We start from the raw sequence: 20,916 nt of genomic DNA, 5'->3' as shown, positions 1-20,916 counted from the left end.
CCGCCGCGGAGAGGGGATGCTGCGCGGGAGGCGGGCGAGGGGCCGCAGGGCATGCTGCCCACTGCCCGGCCCTACAGCCCCCGGCCCGCTGCCCCGGCAGCCCTGCCCGCGGCCGTGCCTCCCCGCTGGCACCCGCAGCCCATGGTCCCGCCGCCGTCCGCCCCGGCTCAGTGCCGGCGGCCGCAGGCTGCCCCAGCCGCCGCGCGCTGGCCGCCCCTGCCCATGGCTCCCGGGGTGCCGGACCTGCAGGGACAGAGAGAGGGGGGTCAGGCCCCCAAGACGGGAGTGTCCCCCCCACCCCGCAGAGCCGCCGGCCTCGGCTCGCCTCGGCGTGCTCCCTCCCAGCCCCGCCATCGCAAAACGCGAAGAGACAAGCTTTGATCTCCAGCGCTGCCTCTTCAGCACAAAGGGAGAGGGAAAAAAAAGAAACCCCTTTAGCATAAACACGTTACAAGTTCAGAGCTCAAATGAAGCAGAAGCAGCTGTTAAAAATAGCTCTGCCTCACTGGGCTGGTGCCTCGTGTTCGTGGGGTGCTGGCAGCAGGAGGGCAGGCACGGGGCAGGCACGGGGGCTGCTGCGTCGGGGCATGGGGCAGAGCGGGGCTGGGCGCAGCACAGGGGCTCCTGCTCGCGTGGATGTGGGGCATCTGCTGTACCCAGAGCACTGGCTCTGCGTGGGGCTGGACAAGGTGTGGGGCACCCAGCCTGTGTGGGGCATGGCTGGGGTGGGCACGGGACCCATCCGGCATGGGGCACAGCCCCACTGGGCATAGGGGACCCGTCGCGCATGATGTGTGGCCAGACTGGGCAGAGGGGACCCGTCGTGGATGGGGCATGGCTGGACTGGGCAGAGGGGACCTGTCATGCATGGGGCATGGCCGGACTGGGCACAGGGGCATGGCCGGACTGGGCAGAGGGGACCTAGCGTGCGTGTCGCATGGCTGGACAGGGCACAGGGCCCCATCCTGCACATGGCATCCACCAGAGGTGTGGCAGGGCTGGCTGGGCTGCAGGACCTTGGCCACAGCTCATGCCTAGGGACGCGTCCTTGACACCAGCAGTGCTTCCCAGGCTGCACAGGGCAGAACCTGGGGGCAGCCCTGCCCCTGCGCAGGGGCTCTTGCACAGGGGGGATCACTCCCAGCCATGTCCCCATCCCTGCCACCGTCAGGGCACAGCTATGCAGGGTTCCTGCTCCCCGCGCAGGCAGGGCAAACCTCCCTCCGCAGCCCTGTCCCAGCCATACCCCTCCCACCCGCACCAAGCCCCCATGTCTGCCTTGCTCTGCCTCTGCCCACCCTGGTCACTGGCTGCTGCCCCAGCCCGTGACACTGTAGAGCACAGGGCGCATCACCAGGAGCCCTGCCTGGGATGTCCCCGGGGTGCAGAGGAGGCTGACGGATCGTTTTGGGAAGCAGCCCCGGGGCCAGGACAGGCGACATGGAGACGCCGGACCCTGTGGGCAGCGGCATGGCTTCACCTGCCAGTTCAGCCTCCCAGCATTCGGGGTCTGCAAACTCCCCCATGGCCTGGGCTCACCCCCTCGCACCACGCCGTGTCCTGCATCCCGCTGCACCGTGGCCCCTGCCCCGGACCACAGCCCACTGCCTCGCCGGTGCCCCGGCACCCTCTTCGGCACGCTGAGACGGCAGCCCTGCTTGCTCCGCAGCCCTCCTGCCCTCACTGCGAATGGACACACGGCACCAGCCAGCCCCCCGGCCCCCCTCGCTGCCTTGCCTTGATCCTGCTGTAACGAAGCAGCTGACTCAGCACAGCGGCTTGGAGTCACCCTGCGCTGGTAACGAGGAAACTTCCCGAGCGCTGGACATGCCGGCGCCCGGTGCCTTCCCAGGCCAGCAGCGAGCTGCCGACCCAGCGGAGCGGGGACCTCACGCAGCCCCCCCGGCCCCCGCCCCGGCACCGCACGCCCCAGTGCCTCCGCTCCCCCGGCACGGTGTTAGTCGGGATGCTGCTCCACGCGCCGCCCAGCCGCCCGGCGCTCTCCTTCGCGGGCTTGGAGCCGTGCCCAGACGCGGGGAGATGTTTGTGAGGCAGGACGCGGCAGAGACGCCGCCGAGAGATGGGGCACCTCGTTAGTATGGGCAGCAACAGGCGGAGGAGAGAGCTGGCTCAGGGACGGAGCCAGCGCTGCCGGCCCCTGCGCCCCGCGCTCGCGCCTGCCAGCGGGCACCTGGCCCGGGGCAGTGGCCATGCCGGCACCCGCGCCGGATGGGACAGCGAGAGGCCGCGGGGTGAACCCACGCCCGAGGCCCTGCCATGGCCGCGGTGGCTCTGTGCCGTGGGGTCATCTCTCCCCGCTCGTGCTGCAGCGATGGCTGGTGCCCAGAGCTCAGTGCCCCCCGCCCAGGTCCTGCCTCGGCATCCCCGGCTGCGTCTGTGCCAGGCGGCAACGCGCCGAGCGGCAGAGGGGACTCAGCTGGACGGCCTCGCGCCGACCGGCCTGAGCACCGTGCGGGACCTGCGCAGCCAGCTGAGGCACCCGGAGGGAGCCGGCGCGTGGCCAGCCTCGCCGGAGGTTTCCTTAGCGAGCGCGCTAACGGGCACGGGGCAGAGGGTGCTAGGAACCACTCCAAGAGCCGAGCACGGGGCAGGGGTGCTCCTGGCGTGGTCCGAGAGCGGATACAGCCCCGGCGAGCCGTGGGGGAAGCTGGCTGAGCCACAGCCGACAGCAGAGTGAGACGAGGCCGTTCCGCTGCCTCCGCAGCAAAGGCGATGCTGTCAGTCAGCTGGGCCTCCACCGAGGCACCCTCAGCCTCCCGAACCGCACCGCCGGAGAGATCAGAGACAAGCCACAAGGACAGAGAAAAAGTCTGTAAATTATACATGCACTAACTCCATCTGGGAGCAGCTCTGAGGATGTCAGACACCAAAAGCTAGGACCCTCCGCTCGCCTCTCCGCGTATGCTTTACGGTATGGTTAGATTTAGTGCCGCGTCCAGGCACTGTTTGCCGCGTGCCAGCATCGTCGAGTGCTGGTCACGAGTCCTGCTGTAGGACGGGGTCAGGACTGTGCAACCCAGCGGCTGCAGTGTCTGGTGGGACCCCGGTACTGTAGCCAAATCCAAGGAAATCACTCTGCCGACGGATCCGTCCGGAAGCGCGGCTCCAGGGACATTTTGGACGCACAGAACGGGCCACCAGGAAGGGGCCATGCAGGAACCAGAGGCACTCAGTGCCCAGCTGCACCAGTGTTTTCCAGCTGCTATCCTCCAGCGTATTTACTGGGAAATGGCACTCATCCCCCAGTTCCTGGGGCCAGGCGCTCACCCGTGCCCCCCACGTGTTCGGCTGCCCCAGCCGACACGCTGTGTGTCCGGCACATGGCCACGCTCCCCACTCACCCTCCTGTGCCCCACCAGCTCCCTCACGGGCAGCCTGGGCTGGCCAGACTGGAGGAGCAGGAGCAGGAACGTCTCCCGCTGACGCTGCGCTCCCTCACAACCAGGTACCCGTGGGTCTGGCCGGTCCTGCAGTGCCGAGGGCTGTCGGGAGGACAGCGCTGAGAGACGAGGTGCTGCAAAGCTGGAACCCTCTGGGGTCCTGAACCCGCAGCAGCCCCTTCCAGGGTCTGGTCCGCCGGGAGCCCAGGGCTGCATCCGCTCCTTTCTGCTGAGAGACGGCTGCGATCGGGGACAGAGGCAGGCGGAGGGGGCATGGCTGAAGGAGACCTGTCCTAGCTACTGTGCTGCGCGACCTCCTGACGCCAAAGACAGAGGCGAGGGGCTGAGCCCCAGTGCTCTGCTCTCGCGTGCCCCGTGGGGCTCCATGCCTGAGGGACAGGGGACGTTGGGGTTCCCCCGGGGTGCATCGTGGAGAGCAGCCTCGGGAGAGCCCGAGTGCGTGGGACAGGGCAGCAGCAGAGCCCCAGGGACACAACCACCGACCCGGGGCCATCCAGGGGCAGCGGTGGGGAACGGGCTCAGAGCCCGACTGATAACAGCTGAAGGATGGCAGCACGCACCAGCCTTGCCAGTCAGCACAGGGCCATGCAGAACGCGGCTCGTCAAACCCACTGGCTGTCTGTTTTGATGAGGTTCCGAGTTTGGTCGATGAAGGTGAAAGCTTCGACGGAGCAGAGTTGGATTTCTGTGAGGCATTTGACATTTTGATGAAGAAAGCAGAATAATATGAAAGCAATGTGGCACACATTAAATGGATTAAAAACTGGCTAACCAGCATGTCTCAAGACATAATCATCCAGCGATCATCGCCAATTAGCTGTGCTTCTGCCCGGGTCCTGTGGAGGGACAGCTGGGCCCGTGCGGGCGCTGGCTGTCCCTGACCTCAAAGCGAAAGCTCACCACTGACAAAATGTGCGGATTATACCAAGGCTGAGAGAGGAAAACGTCAGATACAGAGCCATGCAAAGAGCACGGAGCGGACGCTGTGCGGGAGGGCTCTGCTGCAGGAGCCCCAGGCTCCTCTCTGGCCAAGCAGCCAAACGTGGCAGCTGAAAATCGGAGGTCAGGGCAGTCAGAGGAGCAACTTTCTTAAAAAGTGAAGCCAGCTGGCGCTAGAGCAACTTGGAAAGGATTTGCACGGTGGTGGATCCTCTGTCTCGGAAATTTTTTAAGGTCTATTTTTGTAATTTTCTATTACAAGCGCATGAATAAGGTGAGACAGCAGGTCACATCAGATGATGTGTATAGATACAACCAGATGACGACACCGTAATGCAACAGATGACACGAGTGCTTCAGCAGTGGGCTCTCCGGTTCAGCTGGATGCTCAGCAGAGCTGGGAATGACATCTCCTCTGCTGAATGAGCCCAGGAGCCGAGGAAGTGTCAGGAACCACTTCCCATGACCTGGCCACAGACACCACTGAACTTCAGGTGCTGACTCCCACCCGCTCCTCCGACTGTCCTGTGGGGAGTGAAGGCATCAAACACTCAGAACGACGGGGTTTTGTGAGCAGCACTGGGGCTCTGAACCACACATCAGCCTGGCTGCCACCCCAGCCCGGAGCCCTTCGGAGCCACGAACCTGACGGACCCCTCTGGATGGTGGGTCCAGCACCTGGATCAGCACGCCGGCCCCTGCGCTGCCAGCTCCTGCCTGCAGCCTGTGAAGGCCTTGTGAGTCTCCGCTTGGAGAGCCAGCGGCTGCATGACTGGGTCGCTCTTCTTCAGCCAGGACTGACCAATGGTGAATTTTGTGAGGGAAAGGCACTAAATCTTCCAGTTTTGTATCTTGAGACTTGCCTCTCATGGGCTGCAGGGTTGACCTCAGAGGAACAGAGCCCTGCTTCACACTGTCCTACCCAGAACCTTACCTGCATCCACCCACAATACTGCAGAGCAGAGGGAAAGCCTCCAGCTCCCTCCTCCTCCTCCTCCTCCTCCTGCCTGGGGGCAGCAAGGCCCGGCTCAGCTCCAGACTGGGACTGATGCAGCTGCTGGGCAGACCCCAGCTACAGCCATCGAGCAACAGGGCTGCAGGCATCGACGGAGGGTCCAGCTGCCCCCCACAGCCGTGAACAATCCTGCCCATCCCCTGGCCAGCCCTGGCCCTTTCTCCACCCATCCTCCACCTTGTCCTCCTGGTAGTGTCTGTGGCAGAGGGAAAACCAGAGCAGACACATAAATCTTCTCCTCAAGACGCAGGAAGCCAGGAGATTAGATTTATGAGAGAGGAAGTCATATGCTCCTAGAACTGCAGAAGAGAACAGCTAATTACTCAGCTCCACTCACGGGGTACAATGGCTTCTCTTGGGACAAAAGCTTTGCTTTTTGTGATCTCTGGAAAGGAAAGAGGTGCTGTTGGTGCTGAGAGGGGCAGTGCTGGAGGATGAGGCATTTGCTTTCAGCCGAGGAGCGGGTAGGAGCCAGGTTCACCACATCACTCAGCAGCAGAGCTTAATCCCGCTTTGGCTCCAAGAAGACTCGGCGCGTTTGTACTCAGGTTGGAGCATCTGTGGGACCTGACAATGGAGGACCAAAAGCATCTCCTTGGGCAGCTAGCAAACCTGAAATCCGGTTCCTCGCTGAGGAAGCTCCACCATGAAGCCAGCTCATGCCCAACCCTCGTGGTTCTCTTGGAGGCTCTTCCAGAGCCCGGCTGCTTAGAGGCTCACAGACCTTCTAATTTCCTGCAGGCACTTAATCACAGCCAGTTTATATCCGACTGTGTTTGTGCCAATATAGTGGTTCCGCTTGAACAGCTCTTCTCCCTTCTGAGCGTTCAGCCCCGGTGTGTTCACAGCGAGGACACATGTCTCTTCTCCAGCCACACTTTGCATGCTCAGCAGGTCCAGCTCTGCCAGCGTCCCCCGAGGCCAGCTCCCTGCGAATCCAAGGATCCAAGCAGTCTCCCTCCGCACCCACAGCGCTTCAACTCCTCCGTCCCAGGAGCACCCAAGGCAAAGTCTTATGCTCTGCTCAAACACTCTGGAGTTCTACCAGAAATGCCTGTGCCGGCCCAGCTAAGGACAGCAGGCGCAGTGCCCTGCAGCCAGGCAATGCCCTGCGTGCCCCGTGCTCTGCAGCACCCCGGGCACCCCAGCCAGCATTGCCCGTGCTGGCCGGGGCCTGGTGCGAGCAGCAGCTCGCACGAGCCAGTGGATCTGCACTCATCTCTATTTAGGTCACTGGCTTAAATGTTCTGCAGGAAAATCAGTTGCTCTCCAGCCACAGGGCCCAGGAGAATGCTCCTGTTGCCTGGCCGGGGCACGGAGCCCCACCGCTCACCCCCCCTCCAGCACCCACACCCCCGGCCACCCTGCAGGCACCTCTCCAGGGCTGCCTGGGGCTGCCGGCTGCCTCTCCACACGCGCCACGGCTAACGCCACACGGAATGGATCCCATCAGTTAGGGAAGAAGCATCAACATCCTCCTCCTGCCACGCAGAGGTCATCGACTCTCACTTGCGTCGCTCCTCTCTCTTTCAACTGCAGATACGCTGGTGCTGTCAGATGGAGACTTTACGTGGTCAGGAGACACAGTGAAGCACAAAGCCTTTGCACAAAGCCTGCAGAAGCCAAATTATTCCTCTGTCTCCCATGGATGCTAATACGGCTGTCATGACAGTAGTGTCTCTGTTCTCACTGCTACCCGTTTGCGTTCCCACCTCTCTTTGCCAGGCAGAGGAGCACTGCTATCACCATTTTAAATGAGACGTGAGGAGCTAGGGTGACCTACCCAGGGGAGCATGGGCAGACTGTGGCAGACAGCCTGCATGGAGCAGGATAAGGTCAGGAGGAGTTTGTCTCACATCCCAAGGCTTCCCTCAGCCGCCTTCACGGAGGAGCAGGCAGGCGTCCCTCGCAGTCTGCAGCTGCTGCTGGGCACTGCGGGTCAGCATCTTTCCTGGGGGCTACAGAAGAGACCACTGTGGGAGGAAGAAAATGCCCTGCTTGGCTGCTTCCTTCCCAGCACACGCGGCGTGGGCAGTATCACATTCCTCCAAGTCCCAGAGACGCCTTGTGCAGCTGCACAGATGTGGGAAAACACCTGACATGGAGATCCGGCCCGGAGAACGGGAGAGCTCGGCCAGCGCCCAGCACCGGAGCAGCCGACACGGGCCACTCCCGCAGTGACTGCACGGCAAGGGAAGCAGGACACGGCCCAAAGACGCTCAGCCACGGGAGACGCAGCCCATCACAAGACTTCCCATGGCTCCGTGCCTTCCGAGGGAGGAACGCCTCACCTCTCGGAGAACAGCGCTCGGGCACCCATCTGGAGACAAACCGCGGAGCAGCCGGTCGGCTGGGGAGCCCTGACAGACGGGGACTCCGTGTGTTCCTCTGCATGCCAGAAATCTTATTAGAAAGTCACAAGCTGTCCACAAAGCATATTTCTGGAAAAAGCTGGAAAGGCTTTGCTGCCCAGCAGTTCACAGAGGCGAGAGCACCGCCCGGTCGACCCTGCGTGCACCAGCCCAGACACCCGCACCTCGGCCCCGGGCACAGGCAGCCCCCAACCCACCAGATCTCACCCGGCCACGGTCCGGGCAGCCCGTGCAGGAGCCCTCTGCAGCTGCAGCCTCCCAGCACAGAAGGGAGAATGTCATTTCAGAATACAAATTCCTGCCTTTAAGTGGATTTCCAATGCCATCTAGAAACCGGCCCCTGCCTTTATCTTTCTGCACTTTAGATAACACTGTCTACCAGGGGAATTTAGGAATTATCAAGTGTCTTTCTTTGCTGTGTGCCTCGGTTTCCTCACCCACCAAACAGCCAGGATGATACCGAGCATCTTCGTAAACACGCAAGACAGACCCTGTCCAAAAGCACCAGTTAGGACTGAATTAATATTGCTACTACAGAAGGAAATAGAGCCACTAATTATTTGTGGCCTCTGGATGCTACCATACTATTAAATAATTATAATAATTACAATCCGTAAAGAAGATAACCTCAGTCTAAAGGAGCTTCTGTGTTTAAATCCACTCCACTCCTCCGAGCGCACTGGAAGGGACCGAATGCTTCCCGCAGAGAGGACGTATGCCAGGAATGGACGGCGGTGCCAGCCTAAGCCCGGCTCTGCCTGGGAGTCACTTCCCTGGCGGCTCTCCGGCCACTCTCCCGGGGCAGCTCCAGCACGGACGGAGCGCAGCCGGCAGTCCCCGGCAGTCCCCGGCAGTCCCCAGCGTCCCCTGCCGCCGCGGCTGTCCCAAGGGGCTCGCTCCTGTGCCCCCCGGGAGGTGACGAGGCCGCGGGAGCTGGAAGCTGGCAAGGCGTGCTGTGCCCCTCGACGAGCAGGCAGGCAGCCGGGCTGGCGCCCGCCGTCCCCGTGCCGGCGCACAGTGGCAAAGCCCGCGTCCCGGCGATTACTCATCCGTGTCCACCTCGTGCTCCGAGCGGAAAAACGGCTCCATGGAGACCTCCAGGCTCCCCCTGCACTGCTGCGAGGAGCCGCGGCTCTAACTGGGTTTTGCGTGTGCTCCCGCGGGGAGGAGAGGGACTGGAGCAGCGCTGAGAGCTGCGCCTTCCCCCTGCACGGGAGCAGCCACGGCTGCGCCCGGCTCCGCGCCCGCCTCGGCGGCTGCCGAAGCCGCACCGGCAGACACAAAGGCCTTGAACGCGGAGCACGGCGCTGAGAGCTGCTGGGAGCAACGTGGGCTGAATCCCTCCAGCGCCAGCAGCCGTGCCCTCGGCCGGCGTCAGCGCGGCGTGCGGTACAGAAAGTGACATCCCTGGGATCGCGCGTGTGCGTGTGTCACCCAGCACGGCCCTGGCTGATGGACGCGTCTCCTGACGAGCGGGAGCGGAGTGCCAGGCAGCCGGGCTGAGCGAGGCAGGCTGCTCCCGGAGCAGAGCTCCCCGACATCTCCCGCACGCCGGGGTGCCACGGGCTGGGGCGGCACCGCGGGGCAGGGGAGCGGGCAGCGGGGCTGCGGCGCAGGGCCTGACCCGCGGGGTCTGCGCCCCTCTAACACACCGGCTCTCGGCACAGATTTCTCTCCCTCGGCCGCCCACCACGCCACCGCCCCCAGCGCCGCTGTGTCCCCCCCGAGACCCCCGCCACGGCGGCCAGCGGATTGCCTGGTGCGGGGTGACGCCGGCCACCTCGGTGCGGGGTGCCCGGTGCGGGGTCACTGGTGCGGGGTCCGCCAGCCCCCGGGTGCCCCCCGCTCCCCCCCCGGCAGCTCCGGCGCAGCGGCGGGGCAGAGCAGCGGCGGGCCCGGGGCTGCGACCCCCGGAGCACGGGGCGGCCGAGCCCGCTCGGGGCCGGGCACCGCGCACCGGCGGCGAGAGGAGGGGGCACGGCCGACCGGGCACCGCGGGCCCCCCGCGCCCGCCCGGCCCCGCTCCCGCCCGCGGGTGCCCGCACCGACCCGGCGCCCTCGGGGTCTCCGCGCCGGGTCCCGGCTTCTGGGCTCCCCGCACCGCCCCGCGGATCCCGGCCCCGGGGTCCCCGCACCGCCCCGGGACCCCGCCTCGGCGCCCGCGGGTCCCGCCTGCCCCGGCCGCGGGGCTGCCGCGCCGCCCGGGTGACCGCGCCGGCGGGGTCCCGCTCCCGGTCCCGCTCCTGGTCCCGCTCCCGGTCCCGGCCCGGGAGCCGCCGGCGCAGCGAGCGGGCGCCGCAGAGCCGCTGCCCGCAGAGCCCGTCCCGTCCCGCCCCGCCGGGCCCCGCTGCCCAGCCCGCCCGGTACCTGCTGCTCGGCGGCGGCGGCGCGGCTCGGGCGGCGGCGGGCGCGCGGCACGGCGGGGCGGAGCCGCGCGGGCTCGCCGGGGCCGGGGCGGAGCTGGCGGGGGCGGGGCCGGGAGCCGCGGGGCGGGGCCGGGGCCGGTGGGCGGGGCCGTGCCGTGTCGGGGAGCTCCGGTCCCCCTGACGGCCCCGCCCTCCCGCCGCCCCCCGGCGCGGAGCACGGGGCGGGAAGGGCCCTCGCCGGAGCCCGGGAAGGGGGCGCGGGGGCGGCGGCGCGGCCGTGGGCACCGGGGGGCCCGGCCCTGGCAGCGGGAGCCTGCCCTGCCTGCGGCCCTGCCGCCTGCCGGTGTCCCGGCCGTGCCGGGCGGCAGCGGCTGCTGCGGGGGCTCCGGGGAGTGCTGGGCGCGGGGACTAGCCCGGGGGGGGCTGTCCGGGACCACCGTGGGGCCTGGGGGCTGTGCCGGGCCACACAAACCGCTCTGTATCCGCAGCGGCGCCGGGCCGTGTGGCCCCGGTGATGCAGGTTAACGGTAAATACAGGTTTCCTTGAAGCAGGCGTAGCAGGGGGCGCGGGGGACTCACCTGAGCCCGATTCCAGCAGCCGGAACAGCCGTTTCCCGGTGGCTGAACTAATCCCATCGAATCCCCGGAGCACAGCGGCTCGCTGCAGACGTTTCCTCCCGTCACCACCCCACCTTACCCCCTGCTCCCCCGGGGCCGTGCTGGTCGTGCAGCACGTCGCTCTGCAGCGGTGCTGGGTGATGTCCAGCCCTGGCTGCTGCGCGGGACGTGGACCCCGACCCGCAGTGGGGGCTCGGGCTGCTCCTCCTCCGCCCCGGCGAGCGGCGTGGCTGCACGGCCGGGCTCTGTCCATGGGGACAGTGACCACAGCCCCCGCCACAGGGACTCTCCTGAGCCCAGGGCTCCGTGGCGTTGCACCCACGGACGCTCAGGGAGCACAGCTGGGTCTGTGGCACTGCCCGCAGCTTGGCAGCACTTGGTGCTTGCTCCCTCGTAGGCAGGGCACCCCTGGCTCCCGAGCTGAGCCCCAGGAGCAGGCCATGCTGCGCCGCGCGGAGGGCCTCACCGCCCGCCTTGCAGGCGAGCTGTGCTTGCCAGGACTCTGCAGGCTCCTCCGTGGGCTGCGATGGGGCTCCGTCCCCACCGCAGAGCGAGGGGAAGCCGGAGCTGGTGGTGTGAGCCACAGGCGGCTCCGTCAGCAGCTGAGCTGCAGGGCTGGAAGGGGCCTGCGTCACCCCATGCTTCGTGCAGGCGCCGGGGCCGCTCCTGCGTACCCAGGCCGGGCAGCGGTGCCTGCGCAGCACGGCCGTCTCCAGGGCAGGGCTGGCTCCCGCAGCCACCCACAAAGCTCCACCAGTGACGCTGGGGCACAGCAGGGCCTTCGCTCCGCCTGGGACTGCGCAGCGATGCTTCCTCCTGCTCTCAGCCCGAGAAGTGGCCACCCTTTCCCCGCAGTTTCTAGTCCAGGACACAGCCCCAGGACAGCTTCCCCACTGAGCAGCCGCTCACGGGCTGCACTGGACACTGCTGGAAGCTGGGGCTCCTGGTAGGAAGCACCAGGAGCTCTCGTGGCCAAGCATTTCCCCCCCCCCACCCCAGGCCCAGCAGTGCTGGGCTCCCCACCACGCTGGAGTGGCCTGACCAACCCGGGCTCTGCCTGTCCCGGCACACTGTGGCGTGTCCGAGCGTGGTTGTGTTGGTTTGTGCGTTCCCCGGGGCGTGCGGCTGTGGCGGTGGTTCGCAGGGTGACAGCGCACTTGCGATGGTGGTTGGTGGTGGGAGCAGCCAGCTGTTCCACGCGCTGGCTCTGCTGCTGCGCTGCGGGGCTCAACCAGGGCTGCGGCGTCCCTGGGTGCCTTTGGGTGTGGGGCGACCCCTGAGACCGTTCCCTAGGGAGTTTCCTGAAGCTTTTTCCCAAGATCAAAGCTTCCTCTTAACGAGTCCGTACTTAAAGTGCTTAAAAGTCCATTGCAGACTCAGATTTTGCGTTCGAAGTATCATCAAGAAAATGTTGCGCTGATCGGCTGAAGGGAAGGTGAGACGCTGGGGTGAGCAGTGGGGGGTGCGGCACCCTGCCACCCGCGCCTCTCCTTTCACGAGCAGTGGAGCGGAGATCAGGCACGGCCTTTCTCACCCCGGTCAGCCTGCACCACTGCTGCACTGTCCAGCAACAAAGCTGTGAGCAGCCAGAACAGGAGAGGAGTTAATGGCTCCGTCTGGGACCCTTTGCTAGAGGCAGTCGAGACAGACCGGCCTCCAGAAAGAAGCTGCTTGCCATTTTCGAAATGCGCTTACATCCCCATGTTGCCTTACATTGCCTTAAAAATTACAGATGTGTGCTACAGGAAATGTGCTCGACAGCTACGTCTGTGTCCTCCCCAGCGTCACGGCAGGCGTGAGGGCTGTCCCACCCCCGGAGCAGGACGCATGGGATGTTGAGAGGACGAGCTGGCTTCAGGAGCTGGGGCTGAGCGGGGCAGGAGCAGAGGGCTGGAGAGCTGGGGAATATGGGACTGTGGTGGGTGAGGGCAGCTGGGGCTGCAGGGTAGGCACCGGCTGGACAAGCACATGGGAAGTGCTGTGAGGGACTGTCTTGGCCCCAGCGCACCCTGTGGGGCCAGCCATGAGGGACTCCCTCAGCCCCAGTGCACCCCGCGGTGCCGGCTGTGGGGGACTCCCTCAGCCCCAGCGCACCCCATGGTGCTGGCCATGGGGGACCCCTCAGCCCCAGTGCACCCCGCAGTACCGGCCATGAGGGACCCCCTCGGCCCCAGCGCATCCCGTGGTGCCGGCCGTGGGACCTCGGCAGTGCCTGACCAGCCCCTCTCCCCCAGAGTCACTACGTGGCCTGCATGGCCGCCATCCTGAGCCAGATGGACAAGGACCACTACAGCTCCTACATCAAGGCGTTCCCCTCCCGGCCTGAGCTGATGGTAAGTGCAGCCCCATGCAGCAAGACCTGGGCCCTCCATCACCAGAACCTCCCTGCATCTCCACCCCGCTTCTCGGCTGGGGCATTCCACTGGTCCCAGTGCCCTGCCTGCACCCTGCACTGGTGCCGCCTGCCATAGACCTCAGCACAGCCCACATCTCCACTCCACGGAGGTGAAGCTCTCGCTGTCAGGTGGCGAGGGATGCTCCTAGCCCCGATGCTCAGCCCAACATCATACTGGGAGGGCATCATGGTCAAGCCCAGCTCCTGGCATCTCCTCCTCACCGGCAGGACTTCCTCATGGAGACCTTCATCCTCTTCAAGGACCTGATTGGCAAGACGGTGTACCCCTCCGACTGGATGGTGATGAACATGGTGCAGAACCGGTGAGGACCTCTGGGCTGGGAGGGACCCATGGGTGGACGTTGGGGCCAGGTGTGAGAACCTGGGGCGCGATGCTGGGGCATGGGGCGTGCCGAAGCCAGAGCACGGCTGTGCCAGGCAGCCTGAGGCGAGCTTAGTGCCCTCCAAGCCTTGAACAGCCCTGGCTACGTGCTCAGGCTGGCTCAGGGCAGCTCCAGACACTTCCTGCTCTGTCCTGGGACGGTCTGGCCCCATCCAGGAGCCGGGTGGCAGAGCTGCTCTCCACACCCCCATCGGCATGCCGGGGGACTCCTGGGGGGGAGCGGGAAGCTGATGCCAGACCCCCAATCCCTCCATGCTGTGTATCTATGCTTGGTGGGGACGCTGGGCATGCAGGACCGGTGCACCGGGTCAGTACCCAGCCGCAAGACCGTGGGCAGGAAGGACCACCCGTCGCATGGGTGCGGGTGGGGGCACACTGCAAGCCCACCCTGGGGCACTGCGAGCCCGGACCCTGCCTGCCCCCACCCTGCTCCTCGCCGTCGCCGGCAGCCTGGCTCCCTGCTCGCTGCCGTTGGCACTGCCTGCGGGCTGGGGGGCTGGCAGCGCCGCTGCCCTCGGCTCAGTGCCCGGTGGCCGCTTGCTCACAGGGAGTTCCTGCACGCCATCAACCAGTTTGCCATGACCTTGACAGAGGAGTTCCTGAGCAACAGCAGCTTCGAGCTGCAGGTGAGCGGGCGCTGACCCAGCCGCCCAGCCCCCCCCATGCCACCCGGGCTGGCGTTCACCCTGTGATTCCACCCCAGCTTTGGAACAACTATTTCCACCTGGCCGTGGCTTTCCTCACCCAGGACTCCCTGCAGCTGGAGAACTTCTCCCAGGCCAAGCGCACCAGCATCCTGTCCAAGTAAGGCACCCTCGCCTTCGCTGGCCCTCCCAGCCCGGATGCCTGCTGGCAGTGCCGGGGGGCTGAGTCCTGCCCTCGCCTGCTGCCACACCGTGGGGTCAGGGATTTTGGGATGAGCCCATCGGGCTGTGCTTGGGCTGCTGGCCTGGACCCTGCACCCCGGGCTGCGGAGCGATGCTAACCAACATCTGTCCTGGCAGGTACGGGGACATGAGAGCCACGATCGGAGCTTCCATTCGGGACATGTGGTACAACTTAGGTGAGCCGCAGTGTGGTCAGCAATGAGGAGGCTTGGAAAGTCTCTGCAGGCTGGTGTTCACTAGCACTGACCCCAAAATGGGTGCTGGGGAGCAGGGCGTTGCCGGTGTGGGGCATGGGAGCCTGCGGGCGTGAGCAGGGTGTAGGAGCCGGCAGGCGTGCAAATCTGCAGGACATGCAAGCCTGTAGGGTGTGCAGTCTGGGATGCTCTGGGATGTGCTGACTGTGGGGTAGCTGAGCCCGTGGGATGTGCACATGTGCAGGCGTGCAAGGCCATGAGTGTGCGAGCCCACAGGCACTGTGCCCAGCCACGAGCTCACGCTCCCGGCAGGCAGCCTCCCCTCCCCGGCTGGTGTCTGCCCACAGCCTTGCCGTCCCGTTCCCCGGTTCTGCGGGCTCCTGCCTTGCCGTGTTTCACCTGCACAGTGAGGGTCACGCTGCCGGCAGCGTCCCAGGGCCGGGCAGGCAGGGCAGATGCAGCATCTCGGTCGCTGCCCCGAGCCCCAGCAGAGAGCAGGGAGCCGCGGTCCGTGTGTGGGGCAGCCTGCTGCGCAGCAGTGGAGCAGCAATGGGTGCCCGCGGGCTCCTGCACACGTTGTTCACACGTGCCAGGACTCTGGGACACCAGCACAGCCCCAGATGACGGTCCCGCAGCTGCGTGTTTGCCGTGCCTTCCTGGCCATACATCATCGCCTGCCCGACAGCATGGCTGCCCCAGAGGATTGCCTGGCTGTGCCGCAGCCGCCTGCCCCGGGCGTGCAGGCCTCTTCCTGGCACACTCCCCCTCCTACTCCACGCGTTGCTGCCCGTTTTCAACCATGGGCCCCAGGCCAGGGGTGGCCCCCGAGCGCAGGCTGCCGGAGCCCCAGCCCCCCAGCCTCCCCTGCCCTCCCCAGGCCATCGCAAGATCGAGTTCATCCCGGGCATGGTGGGCCCCATCCTGGAGATGACGCTTGTGCCGGAGCTGGAGCTGCGCAAGTCCACCATCCCCATCTTCTTTGACATGATGCTCTGCGAGTACCAGCTGACCAAGAGCTTCAGCCGGGTGAGAGCCCAGGGCTGAGGCTGGGCCATGGTTGGAACCCGCTCCTCACCCGCGCTGGACCGTCCCCTTCAGGGCGGGTGGGGATGATGCTCAGCCTCCCCTCTGTCACCCTGGGATGTGGGGCTGCAGGAGGCAGGGCTGAGGGACAGAGCCGAGGTGGCTGTCAGGGACATGAGGAGCAGGGAGAGCCGCGGGGTGATGCAGAGATTTCCTGGGGACGAGCAGGGACAGGTCAGGCGTCACCCACACAGCCGGTCCCGGCACTGCCTGGAGACAAGAACACGGTGGGAGGGGGGAGGTCTGCGTCAGCCTCTGCGATTCCACTTGTCTTCCCTCACTGCTGTGAGTTTTCTCCATGCAGAAGGCTTTCCCAGTTTATGATGAGGTGGCATTTGCCTCTTCTGACCTGGAATCCTTTCACCCTGTTGGGGGGGTCCCACAGGAGGAGAGGGGCTGGGACTGCCCTCGGAGCCGTGGGTGACCCGGGTCCTGCGTGAGCCCCTTCTCCAGCCCCTTGCTCACACCGCGTCTGCAGTCACAGCAGGGCTGTGTTGGAGGAGCGGTGTGGGCACAGCTGGGCACAGAGGACTTCGCAGGGGCTATCCCCAAGCCGTCCTCCTGCGGCACAGGAGCTCTGCAGCTCAGGAGCCAACCACGGCAGTGCCCCAGGCCTAGGGGGGCAAGGTCCCCGGAGTTTGGGAAGTGCAGACCCCAGAGGGACCCAGTGTGAAGGCAATGGGTGCCCAGGGGTGCCAGCAATCAGATGTCTGCCACAGACCCCCCATCCCATACCCTGCACGGGCAGGATCCCCCAGGCTTTTGGGTCTACCGGCTGCAGCCGGAGCACAAACCCCACGGACCTGAAGGCTGAGCATCATCTGGGAGACGGGCGACCCCAGGCAGGCACAGCCCTGCTGCTCCAGGCAGGGGAGGCTCTGGCTTCAGGGGGCATAGGGCACTGTCCAGAGACCCCCGGGGGCAGCTGGGCTCAGGCTGCTGGGGGACGGTGGGCAGGCAAGCGCAGGAGCGGGACGGGGACCTGGGAGCAAGTCAGGGAGCTGCCCGTGCTGGGGAGCCGGTCAGGGACCCAGTGAGCAGGACGGGGCTCCCTGTGCTGGGGCAGCGCAGGGACTCGCCCGCACCAGGGAGCAGCGTGGCCTGCGAGCGGGGACAGGAACCCGTCTGTGCTGGGCAGTCCTGGGGAAGGGGCTGCAGCAGCCGAGCCTGGGGACTCTCTGGGGGCCCGAGCTGGCTCCAGCCCCCACAGACCCCCCCCGTCTCAGTGCTGTGGCCCCACGTTCCCGGGGCTGCAGCCGTGGCAGCCTGGGGCCAAGCTCAGCACGTCCTTGGCTCTTTGGCTGCGCTCACGCACGTCTCTGCAGTTTGAGGACGAGATGCTGCGCAAGCTGGACAGTGAGGTGGAAGGTGGCCGGGGCGACGAGCAGTACAAGCAGCTTTTTGAGAGCATGTGAGTGTGCCATGACAGCCCTGCAGCCTGCTCGCCAGGGCATCACATCCCCGTCGCTCACTGCTGCTGCCTGGCCTGCCTGCCCCTCTGCCCCAGGAATTGCCCCTGCTCTGCCCCAGACAATGCCCCTGCCCCAGGAATTACCCCTGCCCTGCCCCAGAAAATGCCCCTCCCCCAGATGATGCCCCTGACCCAGGAATTACCCCTGCCCTGCCCCAGCAATGCCCCTGCCCCAGGAATTACCCCTGCCCCAGCAATGCCCCTGCCCCAGGAGTTACCCCTGCCCTGCCCCAGGAATTACCCCTGCCCCCTACAACTCCCTGTGCCTCGGGGGAGCTGAGCTGGGGCAGTGGTGGGAGCCTTGCGGAGCCGAGCACGCAGCGAGGCCTGCGACCTCCTCTCCTGCCCAGCCTGCTCCGCTGCTGCCGCAGCCACCCTGAGCTGGCCAAGCCTGGGGAGAGCTTCGTCGCGCTGGTGACCGGGCTCCTGGAGCGGCTCCTCGACTACCGTGCTGTGATGAACGACGAGAACAAAACCTACAGCATGAGCTGCACTGTCAACCTCCTGGTGGGCACCGGCCCCGTGCCCCCGCTTCCCCAGGGCTCAGCCCGGCCCCCCCCGGCCCCTCCAGGGCTGCGGTGCCCCCGGCACAGCAGAGACGGGGTGCACGCGGCGCAGACCCAGTGTCCCCGGAGGTGCTTGCTGGGGGGGCACCACGCAGCCCCCTGCTGCCGAGGGCAGCCCAGTCCCTGCGTGGGGATGGTCCCGGCAGCACCGTGACCCGGAGCAAAGCGTGGGAGCCTGGGGGGCTGTGGCCTGTGCCCCCTCCTGGGGCCACTCACAACGGCCTTGTCTGCTCTTCCCCAGAACTTTTACAAGGAGATCGACCGCCAGGCCATGTACATCAGGTGAGCGGGGCTCCAGGGACACCAGCATCACCCGGGGGTGAGGGGTCCCGGGCCCCGAGCTGCCCCCGGCCCGTGGGAAGGGGATGGCAGGGCGGCCGGAGGGGCAGGGTGCCGGGCTCTGCCCCCCACCCGGCTGCCAGCCGGGGATGCACGGTGCCCTTGCTGCCAGGTACCTGTACAAGCTGAAGGACCTGCACATCAGCTACGAGAACTACACAGAGGGAGCCTACACCCTGTTGCTGCACGCCCGGCTCCTCAAGGTGGGCACGGGGGGCTGTGGGGGCCGCAGGGGCCATGGGGGCTGCCTGCCAGGACCCGGGAGCTCAGCGTGATGGGCTCCCGCTGCCTCTGCGCAGTGGTCGGACGAGGCGACCACAGCCCCCATGCAGGGCTTGCACAGCCCCCGTCTGCACACCCAGCGCCAGCTGAAGGAGGCTCTCTACAACCAGATCATCGACTACTTTGACCAGGGCAAGGTGAGCATGGCTGCAGCCCCCCGCAGCCCCCCGCAGCCCGGCAGCCGGCGGTAGCTGGGCTGTCCTGGGGCAAACCCTGCTCACGGCCACTGCTGCCTCCTGCTCCCAGCCCTCAGCCTCAGCACAGCCCACCCACCCTCCACACTGCCGTGGTGGGGCTGGAGCTGCCCCGCAGCAAGACTGGGCTGGGCAGTTCCACCCCGCAGCTGCCTGGAGGCCACAGCTGTCCTTCTCCCATCCCACCCCATCCCTTCCCATCACATCCCGTCCCGTCCCAGCCCAGCCTCAGCCCCCAGCCCCATCGCTGCCCTGGAGCCTGCAGCTGGGGCACCCAGCAGAGGGGCTCGCCAGGGAGGGGGGCTCGGGTGCTGGAGACGGTGGGAAGCTGAGTCCTGCTGCTGCCTTCCAGCGCCCAGCCCGCCCACCAGCCTGCATGGGGAGGGCCCTTCCGTTCTCCCTGAGGAGCAGGGGTGCAGCTGCCCCTGCAGACAGGGCTGCTGGGACCCCAGTGCCCCCCCATCCCAGTTCACCCTGCGTTGTGGGGTCCCTGCCCTGCCCCTGTCCCCTGCAGATGTGGGAGGAGGCCATCCACATCTGCAAGGAGCTGGCGGAGCAGTATGAGAGCGAAGTCTTCGACTACGAAATGCTGAGTGACATCCTGGTGAGTGCCCAGCCAGGCTGGGGGGTGCTGGCAGAGCAGGCTGGGGGCTATGGGGAGAGACGGGGGTCTGCATGGTGCCCCCAGCCCGTCCCCACTCCTGCCCCTCTCCCCCTGCAGCAGCGGGAAGCCAAGTTCTACGAGAAGATCCTGAAGGTGCTGCGGCCCAGCCCGGACTACTTCGCCGTGGGCTACTATGGGCAAGGCTTCCCCACCTTCCTCCGGGTAAGCGGCTCCCGGCTGCCCTGTGGCCAGCGCCGTGCCAGCAGCTGGCACACCGCACTGGCCAGACCGGCACCCCAGCACAGCCTCACGGCCACCTCGGGGTCGCACCCCGTGAGCCGAGCCCCAGCAGCGTCCCCGCTCCCAACGGATGGGGCCCCTCGCCAGCTGGGTCCCCAGGGCCAAGCCCTCCAGCCAGGCTATCCCCGTCCAGGAGACCCGGCAGAGGTCTGGCAGCACACGGGGTCCCTGCCCGCCAGGACAGAAGTGTCCCCAGGGACGGGGTGAGCAGGGCACGGGGGAGCTCAGCACCTGCTGGGAGACGGCCCGGCTCGCTGCGGGGTGCGGCACAGGGGCTGTGGGCCACACTGTCGGGGTGCACTGCTTTTAAGACAGGGGTGTGCTAGGGTCAGGACGCTGTCCACAAGCAAAAAGCACAGAGCAAACAGCCCCAGCCCCAGCAGCGGGTGAGGAGCCACCGCTCCTGCAGATCCCGGTCGCCGTGCCAGAGCCCTGCGGGAGCGCTGGCGGAGCTGTGGCTCCAGCGCTGACCCCCAGCTCTCGGCCCGTGCTCCAGCAGCAGGGAGGGTCGTGCATGCGGTGGGTGCCCCAGCTCTGCCCCCTGCTCACAAACGAGCCTATGGAATGTCTCATAGTGGCAGCTCTCACTTCGGGTGCACTGCAAATTCTGCCCAGGCCATGTGTGAGACGGGCAGCGGCTGTGACCATGGCCCTGGGTGCCGTCCGGCTCCGTCAGCGCCCAGGGAGGACGCTTCCCTTCCCAGCACACGCTGCACCCTCTGCCCCTAAGGCAGCAGCTTGTCCTGTCGAGCCTTCTCCAAGGATGAGAAGCATGGCAGGGTGGGCTCCATCCCGAAGCCCCTCTCCTCTGTGTCCCTGCCCACAGGCGGCTGGCCATGCCTTCATCCCTCTGGCACAGGGTGCTGCCAGGTCTGGGCGGGTTTGGCTTTGCTGGTGAGCACGCCCACCATGCTCTGTGCCCGGAGGTGCTCCGTGCTCACCTCTGTGTCTGCCACCTCTGTCCCTGCTCGCTGGAAAGGGTTGGCAGCTCTCAGATTAAACCAGCAGCTTCACTCTAGCAGCACCGTGGATTAGGGTCCCTTTTTACAAACGGTTGGAGACAGATTTAGGGACAAAAAGCAAGGCATGGAAAGTTGTGGTTCTCTGTAAGACATGACAAAGGGGCTCCTAGACTGTGTTCTCAGCACACGGGGATGTTGTACCTCTGCCGGGCTCTCCCTGTGGCCTGTGGCGAGGCAGTGGCAGCTCCATCCCCAGTGTGTGGCTGTACCTGTGCTGTTCCGTGATTGCGGTGCACAGACACGCGTGTCTGCACCGTGTCGTCTCTGGGGTGCAGGGGCAGGTGTGTGTCATATCGTACCTGTGGTGCAGAGAAGGGTCCGTGCTAACAGTGCTATGTGTGGGCAGATTCGGGTACCTCTGGGGTCACTGCAGGAGCCCCCCGACCCTCTCCCATCCCTCTGGGCAGTGCTGTAGGCAAGGGTTTGCTCAGCACCTCTCCCTTT

The 20,916-nt window shown here is 66.2% G+C and overlaps 1 protein-coding gene across 3 annotated transcripts in view; it reads left to right on the top strand.

Moving 5' to 3' along the window:
• LOC104327023 (dedicator of cytokinesis protein 2) overlaps window positions 1-20,916 on the top strand; it is a 75,062-nt gene that overhangs the window by 47,706 nt on the left and 6,440 nt on the right. For 2 of the 3 annotated variants that reach the window (XM_075420184.1, XM_075420186.1), the window contains 13 exons: window positions 12,967-13,065; window positions 13,356-13,450; window positions 14,078-14,156; window positions 14,234-14,334; window positions 14,535-14,593; window positions 15,489-15,637; window positions 17,020-17,105; window positions 17,516-17,672; window positions 17,973-18,013; window positions 18,183-18,273; window positions 18,370-18,489; window positions 19,061-19,150; window positions 19,268-19,372. In XM_075420184.1, the coding sequence (XP_075276299.1) occupies window positions 12,967-13,065; window positions 13,356-13,450; window positions 14,078-14,156; window positions 14,234-14,334; window positions 14,535-14,593; window positions 15,489-15,637; window positions 17,020-17,105; window positions 17,516-17,672; window positions 17,973-18,013; window positions 18,183-18,273; window positions 18,370-18,489; window positions 19,061-19,150; window positions 19,268-19,372 (1,272 nt within the window). The remainder of the gene's footprint in view (window positions 1-12,966; window positions 13,066-13,355; window positions 13,451-14,077; window positions 14,157-14,233; window positions 14,335-14,534; window positions 14,594-15,488; window positions 15,638-17,019; window positions 17,106-17,515; window positions 17,673-17,972; window positions 18,014-18,182; window positions 18,274-18,369; window positions 18,490-19,060; window positions 19,151-19,267; window positions 19,373-20,916) is intronic. The other variant, XM_075420185.1, reaches the window with a different exon arrangement.

Source organism: Opisthocomus hoazin, chromosome 5 (genome assembly GCF_030867145.1).
Source record: "Opisthocomus hoazin isolate bOpiHoa1 chromosome 5, bOpiHoa1.hap1, whole genome shotgun sequence".
In the NCBI taxonomy this organism is placed as follows: domain Eukaryota; kingdom Metazoa; phylum Chordata; class Aves; order Opisthocomiformes; family Opisthocomidae; genus Opisthocomus; species Opisthocomus hoazin.
This window is presented reverse-complemented; position numbering and strand designations above follow the sequence as displayed.